This window comes from Nelumbo lutea, chromosome 5, assembly GCF_056320005.1.
Source record: "Nelumbo lutea isolate HS-2025 chromosome 5, American lotus-T2T, whole genome shotgun sequence".
Lineage (NCBI taxonomy): Eukaryota > Viridiplantae > Streptophyta > Magnoliopsida > Proteales > Nelumbonaceae > Nelumbo > Nelumbo lutea.
The window spans coordinates 58167138-58189128 of NC_142688.1; the positions used below are offsets into that span (position 1 = coordinate 58167138).

General features: G+C 35.4%; 1 protein-coding gene across 6 annotated transcripts in view; it reads right to left on the bottom strand.

The window, feature by feature from the left end:
• Nucleotides 1-11096: 11096 nt before the first annotated feature.
• The window catches only part of LOC148852604 (uncharacterized), a 28111-nt gene continuing 17216 nt past the window's right edge, over nucleotides 11097-21991 (bottom strand). For all 6 annotated transcript variants that reach the window (XM_088945474.1, XM_088945473.1, XM_088945471.1 and 3 more), the window contains 4 exons: nucleotides 14326-21247; nucleotides 13312-13440; nucleotides 12666-12774; nucleotides 11097-11582 (listed from right to left, as the gene is read on the bottom strand). In XM_088945474.1, coding sequence (XP_088801600.1) covers nucleotides 11394-11582; nucleotides 12666-12774; nucleotides 13312-13440; nucleotides 14326-21239 — 7341 coding nt within the window. In that variant the 5' untranslated portion in view covers nucleotides 21240-21247 and the 3' untranslated portion in view covers nucleotides 11097-11393. The remainder of the gene's footprint in view (nucleotides 11583-12665; nucleotides 12775-13311; nucleotides 13441-14325; nucleotides 21248-21991) is intronic.

Genomic DNA, 21991 nt, shown 5'->3' on the forward strand with positions numbered 1-21991 from the left:
CCCACTCGAAGTCAAAGCACATCGAGAGGAAGTACCACGTACTGCGGGAGATTGTTGGTAGAGGGGACGTCCTGATTCAGAAGGTAGCGTCAGCGGATAATGTAGCAGACCCATTGACAAAGCCACTATCACAGAAAGTGTTTGAGAAACACGTGGAAAGCATGGGACTCCGACTAGTACCTGATTGGACCTAAGTGCAAGTGGGAGCTGTTAGACAGTTTTGTATGCCCTTAGCTTCAATCAAAATTGATGTACTTTATGAGTTTATTGTAAATGAATAAAAGTACATATTTGATTCATGTTCCCTTGGTATGTTTCTGTGTAATACCCTTAAACTGGACACTTATTGAGACTCGTGTTAGTTTAGAATGTTCACAGCCAGTGGGTCGGTCTAGGGAGACCTATCCTGACAAGTCTGACACTGCGGTGCCACCAAGTCGGTTGGGGTGGCTTGTCTCAACTACCGGGGTGAGACCCTAGGCACATACAGTGTGGGATTAATTGAATCTTTGAACTTGACCAGATTTCCAATATTGCCCTGGACCTTGGAGATTGATGGGCAAAACTGGAAAGTTACACCCGACCCCTAGACTCGATTATGATACTACACTAGGTGTCGGATCGGGCTGTCTTTAATGTACCAATCAGTGAGATCCTTAGTAGGGGTCAATACCTGGGTATGTTGGGACAATCCGAGAATTCATCTGAGTGGGTGATCATAGTGACAGGATCAGCCCCTTTGTCAGACAAAGGTAATGATCGGGGATGTGCTCTCACTGTTGGAAACCAAGATTGCCGGCAGCCGATTTCAACCGTTGAGATTTGTTTTGCAAAGTATATTTTATATGAGATATAAAAGTATATATATTATGGTTTCTAAAATGTTTGCAAAAGGTTTTAATTCCCGGGATCCATATAAGTGGAGAGTGCAACACTGTTCTTTGCAGCCGAGGGAGAGGTGCTCTCTTGTCGGGCAGTGTATGATCATTATGGGCTGAGAGGTTAAGTGTAAGATCATTGAGGATAATACCTAGTGGGCTAATCTTTCATCTGCCCACAGTCCCTGGGTGTTACAAGGTGGCTTGGCCCAGGGACCACTTAGGGTAAGTGTTGGGCCCATAGAGCCCATTTGATGGGTTTCAGGGGGTGCACTGTCTTAACAGTGTATTCGACCAGGCCTTGTAACAAAGGCTGGGCCGAACCCATGTGGCTGATGTGTAGATCAATGCTTGGGTCCCACGCCATACAAGGAAGCCCAACTGGGCAGCAGTTAGGAAGGTTAAGTGAGCACATAAGCTTGATGGGCCTAAAGCCCATTTTGAACTGGGCTATTAATTTAGTTAATTAAAGGGGCGAATTCTGAGATGGATTAGTAGATAGGATAGGGTCTTAATCCTATCCACTCAGAGAGTTCAGATCTGAATGTGATTCAGATCTAGAAACCTCCAAATGGGATTAGGATAAAACTAATCTAATCTGCAGATAAGATAAGGGTTTAACCTTATCACTAGAAGAGAAGGCTGATCCAAATATGATTTGGATAAGCACCTCCTAATGGGATTAGGAGCTGATCTTTTCAAGGTAACAAAAAGAAGGAGGGGGCGGCAGCCTTTATAGAGACCAAGAAACACATCAGATCCTCTTCAATGCTGAAATCAAGAAGAGAGAATTCTGCACCCTGCGAATACTCTCTTGCCGCATCCCTGCTCTTGCCGCATCCCTGCTCTTGCCGCCCTGTTTGCCAGTTCGATCTCCAGCTGTGGAAGAAGTCAAGATTGGATCTTGATATCAGTTCTTTGAGAAAGGATTGAAAAGGGAAGCTGTGCTCACGTTCCATCCTGTTGTTTCTTGTGAAGGACAAAGTTCTTGGGGAAGAACACTGCTGATTCTGCTCCATCCTGCACTGTGTCATCTTCAGTGGGAGCAGTCTTTGGATCCTTCCTTGGGCGTGAACACCTTCGTTGGGAGATATTATTTCTCCGTATCAGGTATCATTCTCTCCCATTCCTTTTGGTTCAGATCTGGTTCAGTTTAAGGTTCAAGATTGATCATTGAAAATATGATTTTCTAAATAGGGAATGTGATTCCCAGTTGAAGGGAGAGAAAAATTTTTAAAATTCGCCCCTTATTCCGCAATCTTTGGGCGTCCATGGGATGGATCTCTCAACCCTTCATGAGGGTATAACAATCTTCCTCCACCTAGATTCCTAAGGTGGTTTCTAACCTATTTTTTGAACAATAGGGGAAGTCCTGAAATGAATTGCTCTTTCTATAAATCTTCTCTTGAATTAGTTAACCTATGTACTTTAGATAAGTATACTTCTTTGTACCATATAAACAGATAGTATTTTACATCTAAGATTTGTAAGCTATTCATTTATTCTTTCATACAAATTATTAGATTCTCCTATAAAATGGTTTAATATATTCAACATTAAGGTAGTAACTGCATCCTTGTATCCGGTGACCTTGACTTAAGATCATTTCTCCATCCTCATCCTTTTTTACTAAATTTAGTAGGTAGTCTCTTTTTCCTTGAGAAAGATGATTATGCCACTATCCTTTTAGTTGTTCCATAAAAGACTCAATTATTATTGTGACAATTATTTTCTCTTCATTTCCATCTAATTTTATGGTGATAGAATACATGGCCATACGATGGATCATTTCATGAATCAAGAATTCATATTTTCCATCTAGATTCCATTCATAAAAAGTGTTTCCATCACAACTGATTTGGGGTTTGGCTGGTTTCTCAAATAGTAAATCTACCAGAGTATGCCTAGGATAACAAGGCTTTTTACTTTCATATGAGAGCTTATTTAGCTCCATGGAGGGATTTTCTATTGGCTTAATTTCTGATTCTATTCCTATTTTTGATTCCTTGCTTAATAAGTTTATTGAATAGGAACCATGTCCCTTTCCTCTATTTTCTTCTCCTTGTATTTGCTTTTTAGAAGAAGTTTTTAATGATTCCCCTTTCTCTCTATTGGAGTTTCAGAATGAAATAATTTTTGTTACGAGGTCCTTGTAATCTATTTTGGACAGGTCTTGAGGGGTCCTTTTAAATTTCAGATTAGGAGGGAATTCTTGTACCATTGCCATAGGTTTTTCCTTTATTATTATTATTGCTTTTTGATTAGAAATTTCTAATGAACTTAATAATGTTTCTATTATATTTGTCTGTTTTTCTAAGACATTTAGACATATGTTGGTATAATTATTTTGTTCTATTATTTGAGAACAATGTTTTGGGATTAGTTTTTCAGCTTCCTTTATTATCGCAAAATTTTTATTGGGCTTGCAATTAGCTCTTCTTTTCCTATCTTGACTGATTCTAGAGGAGGATGTACTGATTCGATGGTTTTACTGGTAAAAGCAAATTTCCATGCTCTAGATAGTCTTTTAATACCACAAAGGTCTAGATCCTCTTCTAGAGGTTTTGCTTTTGCTTTTTAAATTGATTTTGCTTTACAAACTAGTCCAAAAAGGGAATATTTTCTTTCAATTCCATCATATCTTTGTACCCGAGTTCTCTAGTATGATACCTCTCATTTTTAGAGAAGTTCTCAAAAAACCATTTCAATTCCATCATATCTAAACTAATAAGGTCTTTATCTATCTGGAATTCTTCTTCGAATTCCAAAACATTTATCTCAAAATATGCCTTAGTTGGCTCATAAGACTTTTGAGGGAGTAGTCTTTTGGGTTGTGTGATAAGCCGATGGTGGGGTATTGACTACTGGTGTTTCATATGTGGCATAAATAATGTCAGGATGGGGAAGAGGTGATGGTTCTGACAAATCCATCGATCTTCTAGAATAGGAATGTCTTGCCTCCAATGGTTTAGCATATGCTGGCCTTGATGAAGTCGAGGCTCTCCTAAACCTAAGCCCAACATATCCATCCTATTCACTGAATACAAATGCTAATTTAGTAGATTCCATGGGTCTAGGAGGTTTTGTATAAGCTATTGACCAACTATCCAACAATTTCACATCTTTCCACATGATTATCCTAGGAATAGTAACATTGCTTGCGGCGTTGGTCTGGAACAAAGTAGTCATTCCCTTTGTTCCAATGATCTTGGTATTAGGATAGATGGTATTCATGGTCTTGTAATAGACCCTGTAAACTACCACTACATTCTCAGATCCTAGTCTCAAATCAGAATGGGATTCCCGCATATTGAAGAATGGCCATTCTGGCCCCGAGGAATGTGATTCCCATTCTAGAGTATTATTTTTGGATTTTTTTTTATTGAGAAATGTGCTAGTCATTCATACCCTCCTCAACCCCAAGTCTCCAGTCCTATCATCCATCACTACCAGCGTTCCATACAGTTGACAATCCCCATCTATCTCCAACAAGATAAGACCGATCGCCAACTTATGGTCATTCTTCCCTTATCTCTCCTCTCTTCTTATTCTTCTCTCTTCTTTCTCTCCATCTTCCTCGTCCCCTTTGTTGCCATCATTCCTAATTTCATCAGCTGATCATCCATTTTCTTCTTTCTCCACTCTTCTTCTTCTTCTTCTTCTTCTTCTTCTTCTTCTTCTTCTAATAGGGGCAAAACTGAAAATTTTGGTAGATTGTGATTCTGGCTTTCTAGTTGAACAAGACAGCAACAATTGGAATATTCCAATTCCAATTTCTATCTAAACCAAATAGGTGTTTGGAATAGGCGATTCCTTTTCTAGTTCCAGCTCTGATCTTGACTGTGAACTAAATGGACCCTAAATTTGCTATCACTTGCTTTTAGGCCAATTATTACCTTATTGTGTTTCCTTTTATTCCTTGCCATTCCCATTACCATTTCCCTTAGTTTGTAATTACTTATTTATTAAAAATTTAATGCTTTTAATGATTGATTTAGATGTTTAACTATTTTCTAGCTGAAATTCTTAATTGCACCAAAACTCTTAATCACCTATTTAGGCTACTTTTTATGTTGTAATCTTTGGGTTTGTGTGTCCACTTTCTAGTGGTGGCTAGCTAATTAACTTCGTTTTTAATAGATTTTGATGTTTCAATTGGTGTTGTTTGAATTCATTGCAGACAACCTATATTTCTCCATGTGCTCAAGAGGTTGAGATTGATCACGTAGATAGCTAGAGATCCTTTTATGGGTTTAGATTGCTAGGTCTTTTACTCAATTTTTTCCTTTAAACACATTGCTACTTTTTCTTAGAAGTGATTCGTTTTGATTTCAACTACATGAGTGGTTTTTCAATCGTTTCAAGTTCAGCTTTTGCTCAATTAGCAAAGAAAATGATCAGAGAGACATTAGAGGCTTTCCCACCATGAACCTCCATCACTTGGTTTTCAACATTAAATGGTGGTGTCCACCAACATTTGATGGTGGTTTCATTACATTTGATGGGGGGGGGGGGTTATGACCAATCACTTTGTCCATTGGTATTCGGTTTGATGTAAGGCTTGGAGAGATTTTGTTTTGGGTGTTTTGCTTATCTGGTGGTGATTTCTTTGCATTTGATGTGGGGGTGCCAATGACTTCTCTTTTGTCTATAGGGTTCTTTAGATTTCTCCTCCATCAATGTGTTTTTGTTTCGTTGGTAGTCACTACAAGAAATATGACCTTTACCTACGAGCAAAACCATGGCTAAAAGGTTACAAAAACCATAGCTATAGACCTATAGCTATGGTTTAACTACAGACAGAAAACCATAGCCTATGTTCGCGTGGCTATAGCCTATGGCTTTGGTTCAATTAATCCATAGCTATAACCCATCTATAGCTATGGTATCTGTCTGTAGCTAAAGGGCGGATGTAAACCATATGATCCTTTAGCCATGGGCTGAACCGTAGCTAAAAGACGCATATAGTTACGCTTTTTAAATTGTCAGTAGTTATATATCCAAATCTATAACCATGGATTTTTACAAAGCCATAGTTATAATTCTTCTATTTATAGCTACGGTTTACTACAAAATCATAGCTAAATGTATTAACCTATAACCACAGTATCTTTAGGAATGTACTTATGAAATTAGTAATAATTTATTTGCTAGTTTAAGCATTATTAAATACCAATCATTAATTTATTATTGTTATTCTTCATTAGTAAAGAACTAATAATTTGTTAATTGTTAATTATTAATTATTAATCAATTTTATTTATTTTAATGATTCTTAGTGATTAATTTACTTTTAATGGTAATTAATAAATAATAAATATTTTTAATTAATATTATATTATTATTATTTATGAAATTTCCATGCATTATATTAAATTTTAATAATTTTAATAAATACTTACTACTTTATTATTTTCTATTAAATATTTTTAAATTAATTAATTTTTAATATATTTATTATTTTATAATTACATTATAATAAATTTACAGATACAAATAACTAAAACCCGTGGCTATAGCCATACATAACTTTAGTTACGGATAAAATGTTGCATAGCCATGGATAAAATGACTGTAGCTAAAGATAAACATAATAGTTATACCCCCAAATAACTAAAAACCATTGCTATAGTTGTAAATAACTTTTACCCACAAAGGAAATGCTCTTTAGCTACAAATTAAATGACCGTAGCTATAAGTTAACTTCTATTGTTGTAACTTATAGCCACCAATACCTTAAAACTATGGCTGTAAGTATCTTTTAGCCATGGACAAACATGTTTTTGCCACGACCAAAATGCCCGTAGTAAAAGTTCATCTTTTTGCTATGGACATGAAGTGGTCTGTGGCTATATCCCATGTTTTAGCTACGGTTTTTATGACTGTAGCTAAAGTATAGTAGCTATATCCCCATTTTCTTGTAGTGAGTGCTGTCATTTTGATTTTATGAATGTAATAATTGTTAAAAAAAATATGTTTTTTCTGTTGGAAAATGCCAGCGTGTGGGACTTTTATTCATTAATTTGAGGATGAGAAAAAAAAGAGGATGCCTTACCTAATTGATCGATTGAGTTGCAGTGTCGTTGGTTGGAGAAGACAATGGAGTTGAAGAGCCAAACCCTATGTTTTTGGTTGACGGAAGGACATAAGTGGTGTTTTGAAATCTAAGTAGGGAGTATTTTGGAACCAAAATTTCAAAAAAGTGCTTAATGTCTTAGAAAAAAGCTAGAATTTTGGGCTTCTTAAATAAAAACATATTTTTAAAATAAATGTTTATTTGAATAAGCACTTATTTTTAAACATTCCCAAACTTGGCCTAAGTACTATAATAAATCTGAGGGGAGGTAGAAATATTTATGTTAAAACTAAAGGGAGGTTTATGTATTTTACTCTACTAGTAAAAGTGTACGCGCGTTGCACGTGACAATATCAAATGATGATGATGATAATAGTTAGCAACCAAATGACCTTATTGGTTGAACCACATTAACCTATTTAGCCAAGAAAATGGACTATGATTAAGACATTAATTATTTTTTTTCTTTGTATTTTAGCCATTTCTATCTTTCTAACAATAATTCTCATTTTTTCAAACATATTTTTGTTTAATATGAAGAATATAATATTAATGTATATTCAAACTTTCTTATAAAATTTATAAGAGTTCTATATTTTAATTTTTTATTATTTAATTTATGAGGTAATAAAAATTACTTATTTACCAAGAGGAATTGCAATTCCAATATATTGTTTGAACATTAGTTTTTAATATTGTGATCAAATCAATTATTTATATGTAATATAGTATATATATTATTTATATATAACATATATGTTATTTATTATTTATTTATAAATATGTTATTTATATTGCATTTTTGTAAACTTTTTATATGATGGAAATAGTTAAAAAAATACTTATATTTTTTTTTTATTTCAACTATTATATTTTTATTTTTCTTTTAATTATTTATTGCTTTTTTTTAAATAAATTAGATCATATTAGATATGAATATCCGACATCTTAATCGGATTCGGATTCGAATTCGAATCAATATTTATGAGATCCGGTCGAATCTTTGGATCGGATCAAATTTGAATATACCCTAATTCAAATATTGACTTGATCTGTTTGCATCCCTACCAAACCACTTACCTACGATGACCTAACTAATTAAATTATTCAATCATTTGACATGGTTAGTTAGGTCATGTGCTAGACACTAATGTTCTTTATTTTTTATCCTAATTTTTATCCCGAAGATAATTCTCGTTAATCACACTCTTTTATATGATGAATATATAATATTATAGAATGTACTCAAAATTATCGACACATTTCTACATTTTCTAGAAATTTATGTATTTTATTATTTAATAATAACATCCCTTTGAGATGGATAGTTTAACCACTAACCAACTACTGGGATGGAAAAACCACTTTACTTTTTTGGTTGATTTTAAATCGTGTATTCCATTTTCATCATTGACAAAAGTAATTGTTATGTTTAGATTTATTTTTGTTTAATATGGTGAATATATAACAATAGAATTGTATCAAAATGCTTTATACAAAGCTTATATTTTTCTTTGAGTCATTTATGTATGTATGTATGTATGTATGTATGTATTTAATATTCGTTACTTAGTAATGACATCATAGATTGACCCATTTGACCTGGAATGTTAGATCATTGACCAACCTACCTTCTAAGTATGTAAATGATTTCATTTTCAAATTGGTTTTAAAATTTGCACTTCATTTATATCATTGATAAAGTAATTATTATTTATCATACTTATTTTTGTTTATATTATTAGTATATAATATTATAGATGTGTCTAAAACTGTTTCATATTTTTTGTACTATTGTATTTTAAAAAATTTATTTTTAATTATACATCATGAGTTAACCTATTTAACTAGAAAGGATGAAATACTAACCCACCCCCTAGATAGGAAGATGGTTTAATTTCCAATCGTTTTAAGTTGTATATTTGATTCCACTATTAATCAAATTTTGTCTATTTTATCTTAGTTATTTTTAATATGACAAATATATAATAATAGAAACATGTCCATTTTTTATCAAAATTTATTTTTTACTATATTTCTTGTATTTTTATATTTTTAAATTTGTATTATTTATTTATGACATTATGAAATTGTCCATTTGACCCAAATGGTTGAAATACTTATCCATGACCTTGATGGAAAATGTGATTTCTTTTCTAGGTTTATTTTAAAATATAAATTTTCATTCAATTAATAATTATTGTGTATGGATTTACTAGTAGAACTTAATGATGATAAACAAAAATATTTTTTTATATTTCTAAATTTGTATTATTTATTTATGACATTATGAAATTATCCATTTGACCCAAATGGTTGAACTACTTACCCACCACCTAGATGAAAAATATGATTTTATTTCTATGTTTATTTTAAAATATAAAATTTTATTCTATTAATAATTATTGTGTATGGATTTATTAGTGGAATTTAATGATGATAAACAAAAGTATAAATGTTGGATTTAATGAGAGAAAATGTGATTTATTTAATGACTTAAATGTGAGACTTAATGAGAGGTAATTGAATGTAATTAATGGTATTCTTTTATTTACATTTTCTGCCCTTTCAATGTAGATAAATTAAATTCAAGATGAGGGGTATTTTAGTAAAAAAATCTAGAAGCCAATACCTTATCATTCCTACTTTTATAAGTAATATAGATTTATTACTTGTATATAATAGAAAATTAGTTGCAGGTTTTTGACCCAACCAACACCACCTTCGAATGCTTAAGGGTGGGACTGAAGAGGATTTTGCATTTTCATGTGTCAGGGTTTGGGCTCTAAAAATCCAACCCCTTACAGGTTATAAGGAGTGTATAGGAGGAGGTTTCAGGAGGTGGGAGAGGGTTTAGAATTTACAATAATTGTCTTTGAATTCACCCCATTGCCCTTCATAGATGAACATGGCAGTTTTTTATTTTCTCAAGCCATCCCCTTTGAGGTGTGCCTTGCTGAAATGGCCAAAGCTAGAGCTTTCCTTTAGGGGGGCATTCTTTTTTTGGATTTTGAGAGGGGGAAAGTTGGTCAATGGGATTTATGTGGGGACCAGGGAAACTTTACTTTCCTAGGTATCATTTGAATGGAACAAAAATGACTTTTTTAATAATGGATTTTTATGGTTAAAATGGTCATTATCTTATTTACATGAAAAATTAAAGAACGTGGATAAATGCACTTACCTAGGTATGTGTTTCTTGGGAAACACTTACCCAGGTAAGTGCATTTACTCGGGTAAATAACTTACCGAAAAGCGAATGGGGCCTAGGGTTTATGAATGTCTATAGATTGAGATTTATCACACTTCATTGTAATGCCATGCTTGCTTTTTGGTAAATTACTTGGAATCACTTACTCAAGTAGTGCATTTACCCATGTTCTTTTATTTCCCAGGTAAATAAGGCAATGATAGTTTTAGACATAAAATTCCATTCTTAAAATGGGCATTTTTGTCCCATTCAAGTGTTGGCAACTTTCCTCCCAAGTGGGAAAGTTATTTACCCACGTAAGAGATGGATATCATTTACCTGGTATTGGTAAATGATACCAGGAAAATAAAATTTCCCTGCTCCCCACATAAATTTAAAAAAAGAACATGTGTTTCTTAGTCAATGGGAACCAAAATCCCATTGACCAACTTGTCCCCCTCTCAAAATCCACAAAAAGAATGTCCCCTAAAGGTGATGCAAAAAAGATTGCAATTGACCTGTTGGTGGATACTTTTATATCACCTTGGTGCATTTGAGACTGCCAGAGACTTGTTTCCCTTTTCAACAGTTGTGTGAGTCCAAAAAGTTGAAATTCTGTGGCTCACAGATTAGCAAGACTTGCCACTTCATGCACTATACAATATATTGGTCCTCTCCTCCTCAGCCTGAGGACTAATAACGAAAAAGAAAAGAAAAATAAAAAAGATCACTAAATGGCAATTGACACACCATTTGTAGAATACCCCTTAAACAAAAATGGCTGCCAACCTCAGTAAAAATTATTTCTGCTGATGTAGCAGTTGTTTTTGTTTCAAAAACAAAACAAACCATTTGTAGAATACCCCCTAAAGCTTTTTGACAAAACACTAACACCATCTACCTTATAAGGCAACATTTCCATGCACAGACATATTCATATGTATATCAAAGATTTGATCAAGGTAATAATGACAGTTTGCAAACTAATACTCAGAGTATTAAAAGAGTACTTAGAATAAATACAACTAACAAAATCAACACGACTCTCCATTGTGTCATACTATTAATAAAGAAATCTAATGGAAAAGTTGGTTTGGCTAACTACGTGACCCTTATTACTATGAGAATTTAATTAGAGACTCAAGTCAATCTGCATCACACAATAATCTTGCTCTAGGATAAGGTTCAATAAGCATTCCAATATATCACGATAAGTTTAACATTCGATCAAGTTCTCCACCAGTTCAGGTTAATTTCTATGTGACTTGGAGGTCGAGGCTGTAGATGATGATGGATGGAGTTTTTGCTTCTTGCTAGGAGGCTCGAAGAAATTCAACTCAAGTGAAGGCTCATCAGATTGCCTCAATTCATCCAGCTGCTGCAATGACTCCATAGACGGCATCGCAAAGAAGTCAATGGTGTTAAGATCAATTTCTACCTGTTAGGTCAAGTAATTTGATCAGCATATGCAATAAGACTGTTAATTTCTTTTGAGTATGTGCTGCATTCCTCTTGTTGTGAGATTAAGGCCTAGTTTGGGGAGAGTGCAACTACAAACTAATAAAAAACCCCAAACCCCCCAGCCCTCGTGCAGGCGGGATTCGACTCCCAAGTTCCATTACAATTGATCAGATTTGGATCAGGTCCCAAAACAGGGTCCCAACAATCAGCTGCAGTAGTTGTAAGTTGTAGTTGTACATCGGGAACATCTCACCATGGAGGACAAGGGAGATGTTCTGAATGCACCGCTGCAAAGGCTGTTGTGACCCGTTGTATGAGACTAGATCCGCTCTCCAACTAGCTAAAAACCTTACCAGCCAACCAGTTGACACCTTGCATTCAGTGCAAAATCTATTTGTACTTTAGGGTGTATTTGGTTGCAATGCAACTAAATTTGCACTGATGCAAAACCAAAACAGTGCAAATGACGATTTAAGTGTAAATTCTGACTTATTTTTGCTTCAAATTTTAGATTATTTTGTATGATTGTAGTACAAATGAATTAAATTAATACATCAAACAGAGTAAAGTAAAATTCAAAATAAAATTAAACAAGAATTTACATTTTTTACATTTGCACTCCCATCCGTTTGCACTAGTTCAAGTAAAATTGCAGTGCAACCAAGCACAGCCTCACGTACACCAGCGGGTTTTAACATTTCTATGAAAAATGATATTAAATGCCATTACAGAGAAAGTATTGCTTTTGGGTAATCCCTGGCCCTGGGTTTTGTCTTGAGGTGTTAAAAATTTCTTAAATATCAGATTTTCAGAAGTAAAAATGTAATTCATACTTTGTGTCCTCTAGATTTCCTATTTGGTTATAATGGTCCAAATAGATGCATAAACTGAAGCTATTTTCTCTGATGTGGCAAAAGTTATTGCTAATGCAATCCCAATAGATTGAATGGTTGATTTATACATGACCACATGTATAAGAACATCCGCCAATCATTTGAAATTTAAAGGTATTTTGAAAAAACTAAGAAGCAAAATAATACAGTTTTAGACAAGGAAATACCTCGTTGTTTTGCCTTACATCATTGTCATTATTATAATTGCTTCTCACATCCTCCTCCTCCTCTTCTTCTTCTTCTTCTTCTTCTTCTTCTTCTTCTTCTTCTGATACCCTGCATAAATAGTCTTAGCATTTCAATTTCACTTTCAAAAAGCATTTTTCCTATTGGGTATTTCTATTAATTGGGTTCAGGTACTCTAATGACAAAACCCAAGTCTATCTTAAACCCTATAAAGTTTTAATCCAAAATCTCAACCCCGTCCCAAATCCTATAAAGTTTTGATAAAAGAGTCCTATTAAATTAGGATGGATCAGGTATATAAAAATTTCCACAAAATTGCTATCTCTAATAGGATTTTTATTGTGATTCCACCCCACTCTTTTGTTTTCAATAAATGACTCACCTCATCTTGAATGTTTATTCATTAATTATACGCCTTTCAATTGAGAATCCAATTGCAACCGTAATCCAATTCCACCCCACAGCCCAAAGGACTGAAAATCCAAGCCTAGCCCGTGTAAAATTTCGGGCTGGGCCTATTCGGGCCAGCCCAAATTGTACCCCTAGTTTTTAACAGGTAATTGTTGGTGACTAAATTTTCAATTTACCAAAATTACTAAAAATTATAGTTTAGGTGTTGATACTTACTCTTCTTCTTCTTCTTCTTCTTCTCTTTCTTCTTCTTCTTCTTCTTCTTCTTCTTCTTCTCTTTCTTCTTCTTCTTCTTCTTCTTCTCTTTCTTCTTCTTCTTCTTCTTCTTCTCCTCCTCCTTTTTTCCTGCGTAAAGAGTCTTAGTATTTAACAAGCACCCCTATTTCTCAAACATCAACAATTAAATTAAGTATACTTTTTCTTTTAATATTAGATAATATATTTCTATAGCTGGTCTATGAAATCTATGGAAGTCTATGGAATTTTCTCAAGAAATCTCTCCTTGCAAGTTAGGTTTAAAGTTATAGAATTATAATTTTATATTAATTAAAATACATTAATTCATATGGACAAAATAACAACTTCATGGATCTTCCAACATATATAGTAATATAGATGTTGGCTTTCTGAACACCTTAATATTTGATATTATTTATATCTGCAAATGTCATATAATAAGGTTTTTATGGATAGAATGAAAGCTACAACTATATGATATGTTTAACTGAGAAAAGTTATTTTTTATTAATATTTTCTATTTCAGAAATTAGGACAAATTACAACCGTAAACTAGGTTTTAGGTAATGAAAGGAAGTATATAATTTGGTAATGCATGCAAATGCAAAGGAAAAGATTGAAGGCTCCAACCATGGTAATTCATCATAAAGATATAAATAAAATATTGATAGCAATGGAGAATGAAAGAGCAGAATAACTTATTTTCAGAGGCGTTCACAACATTTATGATTTTGCTTTGGAAAATAAAATCGACTACAACGTTCATGATTGAGGCAGTTTTTGTTATGTAAGAAGTTTCAGTTTTATAAAAACATTTACTTGAAATAAAGATTCCCTCACCAAAATTACAAATTTATTGGATGTTATATATTGAAAAAATAAATAAAAAAGAGGAAAATATAATGCTATCGATACCATATTAGTATATATTCTGGTAACTGATCAGAAGAGTAAAATTCAATCTAGTTCAAGGAGCAATGAAGAAGAACTTACAGGTGAAGTAGTTCTCCAAATTCCGATTCCAATTCCTGATACTTTTGCCCTAATTTTTTCCTTGACAACTCGACTGATGATATAGTGATGGTCTTTACATTGGGAGCATTTTGGCGTTGAAAAGGGAAATTCTGCAACCTTGGACATTCGTCTATATACACTTCTTCCAACAAGGGCCAATCAGATGGATTTCTGTTTGCATAGATACTTGTGAGGGATGGTAAATTTGCAAGATGTAAAGTCCTCAACTGCGGCAATGCGATCGTGTCCACCACTGCTTCACCTTCACCCTCTTTCACAAAAATTTCTTCCAAAGAATCACAGCTATGTATTTGAAGCTCTTTGAGTTGTAGTAGACTTTGAGTTGTGGCACGTGAAAAGATGCCTGGCAAATTGGGACAATCGTATATATCCACTAATTCCAACGAGGGCCAATCAAATGGGTTACCATTTCTAGAGATACTTGTGAGGGATGGTAAATATTTAAGATATAAGGTCCTCAATTTGGGCAATACGATCTTGTCCCCGCTTGCCTCTTCGACAAAAATTTCTTCCCAATAATGACAGCCATGTATTTGAAGCACTTTAAGCTGTAGTAGACTTTGAGTTGTGGCACGTGAAAAGATGCCTCTCAAATTGGGACAAACGAATATTGTCACTTGTTCCAACGAGGGCCAATCAGATGGATTTTTGTTTCCATAGATACTTGTGAGGGATGGTAAATTTGTAAGATGTAAAGTCCTCAACTGCGGCAATGCGATCGTGTCCACCACTGCTTCACCTTCACCCTCTTTCACAAAAATTTCTTTCAAAGAACCACAACTATGTATTTGAAGCACTTTGAGCTGTAGTAGACTTTGAGTTGTGGCATGTGAAAAGATGCCTTTCAAATTGGGACAATCGATTATTGTCACTTGTTCCAACGAGGGCCAATCAGATGGATTTTTGTTTCCATAGATACTTGTTTGGGATGGTAAATGTTTAAGATGTAAAGTCCTCAACTGCGGCAATGCGATCTTGTCCACCACTGCTTCACCTTCACCCTCTTTCACAAAAATTTCTTCTAAAGAACCACTGCTATGTATTTGAAGCACTTTGAGCTGTAGTAGACTTTGAGTTGTGGCACGTGAAAAGATGCCTCTCAAATTGGGACAATCGATTATTGTCACTTGTTCCAACGAGGGCCAATCAGATGGAATTTTGTTTCCATAGATACTTTTGAGGGATGGTAAATGTTTAAGATGTAAAGTCCTCAACTGCGGCAATGCGATCTTGTCCACCACTGCTTCACCTTCACCCTCTTTCACAAAAATTTCTTCCAAAGAATCACAGCTATGTATTTGAAGCACTTTGAGCTGTAGTAGACTTTGAGTTGTGGCACGTGAAAAGATGCCTCTCAAATTGGGACAACCGAATATTGTCACTTTTTTCAACGAGGGCCAATCAGATGGATTTTTGTTTCCATAAATACTTGTGAGGGATGGTAAATGTTTAAGATGTAAAGTCCTCAACTGCGACAATGCGAACTTGTCCACCACTGCTTCACCTTCACCATCTTTCACAAAAATTTCTTTCCAAGAATCACAGTTATGTACTTCAAGCACTTTGAGCTGTAATAGACTTTGAGTTGTGGCATGTGAAAACATGCCTCTCAAATTGGGACAACCGAATATTGTCACTTTTTTCAACGAGGGCCAATCAGAAGGATTTTTGTTTCCATAGATACTTGTGAGGGATGGTAAATGTCTAAGATGTAAAGTCCTCAACTGCACCAATGCGATCTTGTCCACCACTGCTTCACCTTCACCCTCTTTGACAAAAATTTCTTCCAAAGAATCACAGTTATGTACTTCAAGCACTTTGAGCTGTAGTAGACTTTGAGTTGTGGCACGTGAAAAGATGCCTCTCAAATTGGGACAATCGAATATTGTCACTTGTTCCAATGAGGGCCAATCAAATGGATTTTTGTTTCCATAGATATTTGTGAGGGATCGTAAATGTTTAAGATGTAAAGTCATCAACTGCGGCAATGCGATCTTGTCCACCACTGCTTCACCTTCACCCTCCTTCACAAAAATTTCTTCCAAAGAATCACAGCTATGTATTTGAAGCACTTTGAGCTGTAGTAGACTTTGAGTTGTGGCATGTGAAAAGATGCCTCTCAAATTGGGACAACCGAATATTGTCACTTTTTTCAACGAGGGCCAATCAGATGGATTTTTGTTTCCATAGATACTTGTGAGGGATGGTAAATGACTAAGATGTAAAGTCCTCAACTGCAGTAATGCGATCTTGTCCACCACTGCTTCACCTTCACCCTCTTTGACAAAAATTTCTTCCAAAGAATCACAGTTATGTACTTTAAGCACTTTGAGCTGTAGTAGACTTTGAGTTGTGGCACGTGAAAAGATGCCTCTCAAATTGGGACAATCGAATATTGTCACTTCTACCAACAAGGGCCAATCAGATGGATTTTTGTTTCCATAGATACTTGTGAGGGATCGTAAATGTTTAAGATGTAAAGTCCTCAACTGCGGCAATGCGATTTTGTCCACCACTGCTTCACCTTCACCCTCTTTCACAAAAATTTCTTCCAAAGAATCACAATTATGTACTTCAAGTTTTTTGAGCTGTAGTAGACTTTGAGTTGTGGCACGTGAAAAGATGCCTCGCAAATTGGGACAACCGATTATTGTCACTTGTTCCAACGAGGGCCAATCAGATGGATTTTTGTTTCCATAGATACTTGTGAGGGATGGTAAATGTTTAAGATGTAAAGTCCTCAACTGCGGCAATGCGATCTTGTCCACCACTGCTTCACCTTCACCCTCTTTCACAAAAATTTCTTCCAAAGAATCACAGTTATGTACTTCAAGTTTTTTGAGCTGTAGTAGACTTTGAGTTGTGGCATGTGAAAAGATGCCTCTAAAATTGGGACAATCGATTATTGTCACTTGTTCCAACGAGGGCCAATCAGATGGATTTTTGTTTCCATAGATACTTGTGAGGGATGGTAAATGTTTAAGATGTAAAGTCCTCAACTGCGGCAATGCGATCTTGTCCACCACTGCTTCACCTTCACCCTCTTTCACAAAAATTTCTTCCAAAGAATCACAGTTATGTATTTGAAGCACTTTGAGCTGTAGTAGACTTTGAGTTGTGGCACGTGAAAAGATGCCTCTCAAATTGGGACAATCGAATATTGTCACTTGTTCCAACGAGGGCCAATCAGATGGATTTTTGTTTCCATAGATACTTGTGAGGGATGGTAAATGTCTAAGATGTAAAGTCTTCAACTGCGGCAATGCGATCTTGTCCACCACTGCTTCACCTTTACCCTTTTTGACAAAAATTTCTTCCAAAGAATCACAGTTATGTATTTCAAGCACTTTGAGCTGTAGTAGACTTTGAGTTGTGGCACGTGAAAAGATGCCTCTCAAATTGGGACAATCGAATATTGTCACTTCTACCAACGAGGGCCAATCAGATGGATTTTTGTTTCCATAGATACTTGTGAGGGATCGTAAATGTTTAAGATGTAAAGTCCTCAACTGCGGCAATGCGATTTTGTCCACCACTGCTTCACCTTCACCCTCTTTCACAAAAATTTCTTCCAAAGAATCACAGTTATGTACTTCAAGTTTTTTGAGCTGTAGTAGACTTTGAGTTGTGGCACGTGAAAAGATGCCTCTCAAATTGGGACAATCGAATATTGTCACTTCTTCCAATGAGGGCCAATCAGATGGATTTTTGTTTCCATAGATACTTGTGAGGGATGGTAATTCTGAGAGAAATAGGGTCTTCAATTTGGGCAATACGATCTTGTCCACCACTGCTTCACCTTCACCCTCTTTCACAAAAATTTCTTCCAAAGAATCACAGCTATATACTACAAGCTCTTTGAGCTGTAGTAGACTTTGAGTTGTGGCACGTGAAAAGATGCCTCTCAATTTGGGACAATCGTGTATATTCACTTGTTCCAACGAGAGCCAATCAGATGGATTTTTGTTTCCATAGATACTTGTGAGGGATGGTAAATGTTTAAGATGTAAAGTCCTCAACTGCGACAATGCGATCTTGTCCACCACTGCTTCACCTTCACCCTCTTTCACAAAAATTTCTTCCAAAGAATCACAGCTATGTATTTGAAGCACTTTGAGCTGTAGTAGACTTTGAGTTGTGGCACGTGAAAAGATGTCTCTCAATTTGGGACAATCGTGTATATTCACTTGTTCCAACGAGTGCCAATCAGATGGATTTCTGTTTCCGCAGATACTTGTGAGGGATGGTAATTTTGAGATAAATAAGGTCTTCAATTTGGGCAATACGATCTTGTCCCCGCCTTCCTCTTCTACAAAAATTTCTTCCAAAGAATCACACCCTTCTACCCGAAGGTCCCCCAGCTGTTGTAGATTTCGAGTATTGATAGGTGAAAAAATACTTCTCAAACTCCTACATTCTTTCAAGGCAAGGATATTTAGGTTGGAAAAAAGGGCACGTGACGGGAAATCTTCAATATCACTGCATCCGCACAAGTTGAGTTCCTCGACGGCATCTGGCTCTTCTATTATACATTTTAAATCACCCTCACAATCTTGTAGACGTAGGACTTTTGTTCTTTTCAATTGATTAGAAAATACAGTTTTGATTTTTTGGGTCCGTACGCCTTTGATACGTAACTCCTTTTCTCTACGATGATTGAAATAATCTGGAAAATTTATATTTATGTTAAACTTTCCAAGATCTTGGAAAACAAAATCATCTGGCAAACTTCTTGGATCTTTTATTTCTACTTTTAGAGTGGTTAACCGACGCAATGCATTGAACTCTGCCAATCGAGCTTTACATCCATGTCCTCCTCCTCCACTTATTCCTTCTATCTCCCAATCCTTAAAACTATTACACATGTGTAGTTCTTCTAGTTGGGACCAGCATGATATCACATTCGGTGGTATAATTTCAATCCCATAAGCTTCTGTCAAATTCAACAACCTTAGATCGGTCAACTGTGCCATATTTGTTGGCAACCTATGTATGGATTCGCATCCAGTTAAGTCGAGTATAACAAGTTTCTTCAAATTTCCAAGCATAGATATGTCTTTTAAGTTAGTGCAAGATTGTAGATTTAATGTTCGAAGATTTGTCAGCCACCGAATTGAAGATGGTAGGATGCAAAGCCCGTAATTTAAACTCATATCCAAAGTTCTAAGTGCTTTCATCCCTTGAAAGAAAGTGTCTGGAATCTCCATTTCCACATAAGTACGATTCAACAATAAAGTCCTTAGTTTTGAAAATTCCAATGAATAAGGTAGCTTCTTTATTCGATGATATATCAGTGAGATGGCTGTGTAATCTGCTGTTGATTCCATTGTTGGCCATTCCTCCAAACTACCTCCTTTCACCAGGAATAATTCATCTTGTTCACCCTTACTAGATGCAATATGGATGGCCACATCACGAACAACATCGTGCATTTTGATAGACTCTTCATTCCGACCTTGTAACAACAAGGAAGATTTTTTAAGCTTCTCTACAATTCTACGTGTTCTGTCTCTTGCATCTTTTATTGTTTCAACATTTTCCAAAAGTCCCACTCCAAAAGAGTATAGTACTAGTTCTTCAATGGAAATATTATAATCTTCAGGAAAAAGACAGCAGTGCAAGAACAACCGTTGGGCTTCCAAATCCTTTAAATAATCATAACTCCATTTCAAACACGAGCGCACTTTCGGATCTAAATCCTCAATATTTTTAAATTCAGACGATTTAAGTTCCCTTCGTGCATCATCCCATTCTCGTCGATCTCTCTTATCCCGTAGTGCTCCCGCAACTGTTACAATTGCTATGGGCAAACCCCCGCACTCCTTCGCCACATCCTTGGCAACATCTTTGATCAAAGCGTCATTTTCCACCACATCACCTGCATTCCTTCTAAACAAATCCCAAGCATCATCTTCAGATAAGATGCTAAGAGGAATATCTGCTTGGGTCTTCATTGCATGGCAAACATCTTGACGCCGTGTTGTGAGTAGGATTTTGCAGCACCCCCTCCTCTCCCTCTGGTTGTTGTCATCCAAATCCAAAGGGATCCCCAGTGTTTTCAAATCTAAGTTTTTCCACATATCATCTAAGATAATAAGAATACTCTTCTCCTTTTGCAACTTTCTTGATAGCTTCTGTGCTCTTTCCCGTTCATCTTCTTTTTCTTCAAATTCTAAGGGTAACATCCTTGCAATCTCATCTTGAATCTGTTTCAAGTTTGGATCTTGGGACACCACAGCCATCACGACCTTGTCAAAAAGTTTCTTTTTCTTCACTTCTTTGCCAATTTCCTTCACCAGCGTTGTTTTGCCCACACCTCCCATCCCATAAACCCCAATGACATGGACATTTTTATCTCCTAATGCCTCTGCGATTTCCTTTATTGCTGATTCTCTGGATTTAAACTTCTGAAAATCTTTGTCACACATGAATTCTATACCAAGAGGAGGAGCTGGATCAGATACAACATCAAACCTGCCACCTTCTTGAAGCTCTTTAATGCGTTTCATCTTCTCCCCTGCTTTCTTACTTAATTGGTAGCGTGAGCCACAGTTAGGATGCAAGCCCTTGAAGCAACTGCCATTCTCCTTAAGTTCATTATCAATGAAACTATTTGTTTCATCTATAATAGACATTACATCTTCAAGCCATTTCGTAACATTATCCTTGATGTCTTCTCCCTTCCTCTCTGCTTGCTTTATCAAGTTTTCAACGGATTCTTTCGTTTTCTCCAATTCACGGACTTGCTTCCTGAGCTGCTCAATGTTTTCCTTCACCTTAACCACATAATTAACACACTGCCCAACCGCTTCGAACACTGGTCCCAGCAAGCATTTTCCAATTTCTACTACGATGGATGATACAAATTCCATGGCTATATCTGAAATTATTGTGAGAGAAAATGGAAATGAACTAACTCATTTTAATCTTCATTCCAAACTTTCATTCACAATATACAAAAAGGAAGTGACAACTTTTTGTGATGAATTTAAAGCGCACAAATCTCACAGTTTTGCCTATTCATTCAATTGTACTATTAGTATAAGGTTTATGTGATGAAAGTTTCTCCAACCTTCTTGCATAAATATTGTTGTGCCAAAAACCAAAAAACACAAAAGAAAAATGCAAAATAAAGAGAAAACATATTAGTTTGTGTTTGGTTGCAATGCAAATGAATTTGCACTGATGTAAAGCCATGGCAGTGCAAATGATTTGAGTGTAAATTCTGACCTATTTTTGTTTCAAATCTTAGCTTATTTTGTTTGATTGCAGTATAAATGAAGTAAATTAAGACATGAAGCAGAATAAAGTAAAATCCAAAATAAAATTAAACAATAAATTTTTACATTTGCACCCCATGCATTTGTACTAATGTAAATAAATTTGCACTGCAACCAAACACAAAAGGCTTATTCCATTTCAAATCAAGTTGGTTCAATCATAGAATAGTCAAAACGTAAAACAAATAATTTGAACACCAAAAAATCCAAGACATCCAAAAATCTCTCTAGAAGAAAAACCTAACATGACAACCCTGAAGATCTACTACATGGCCAGTCTCGGCCCAAATTGGGCTCACATCGAAGACCTATACGCACAAATCCTCAACTAATGATAAAACCCA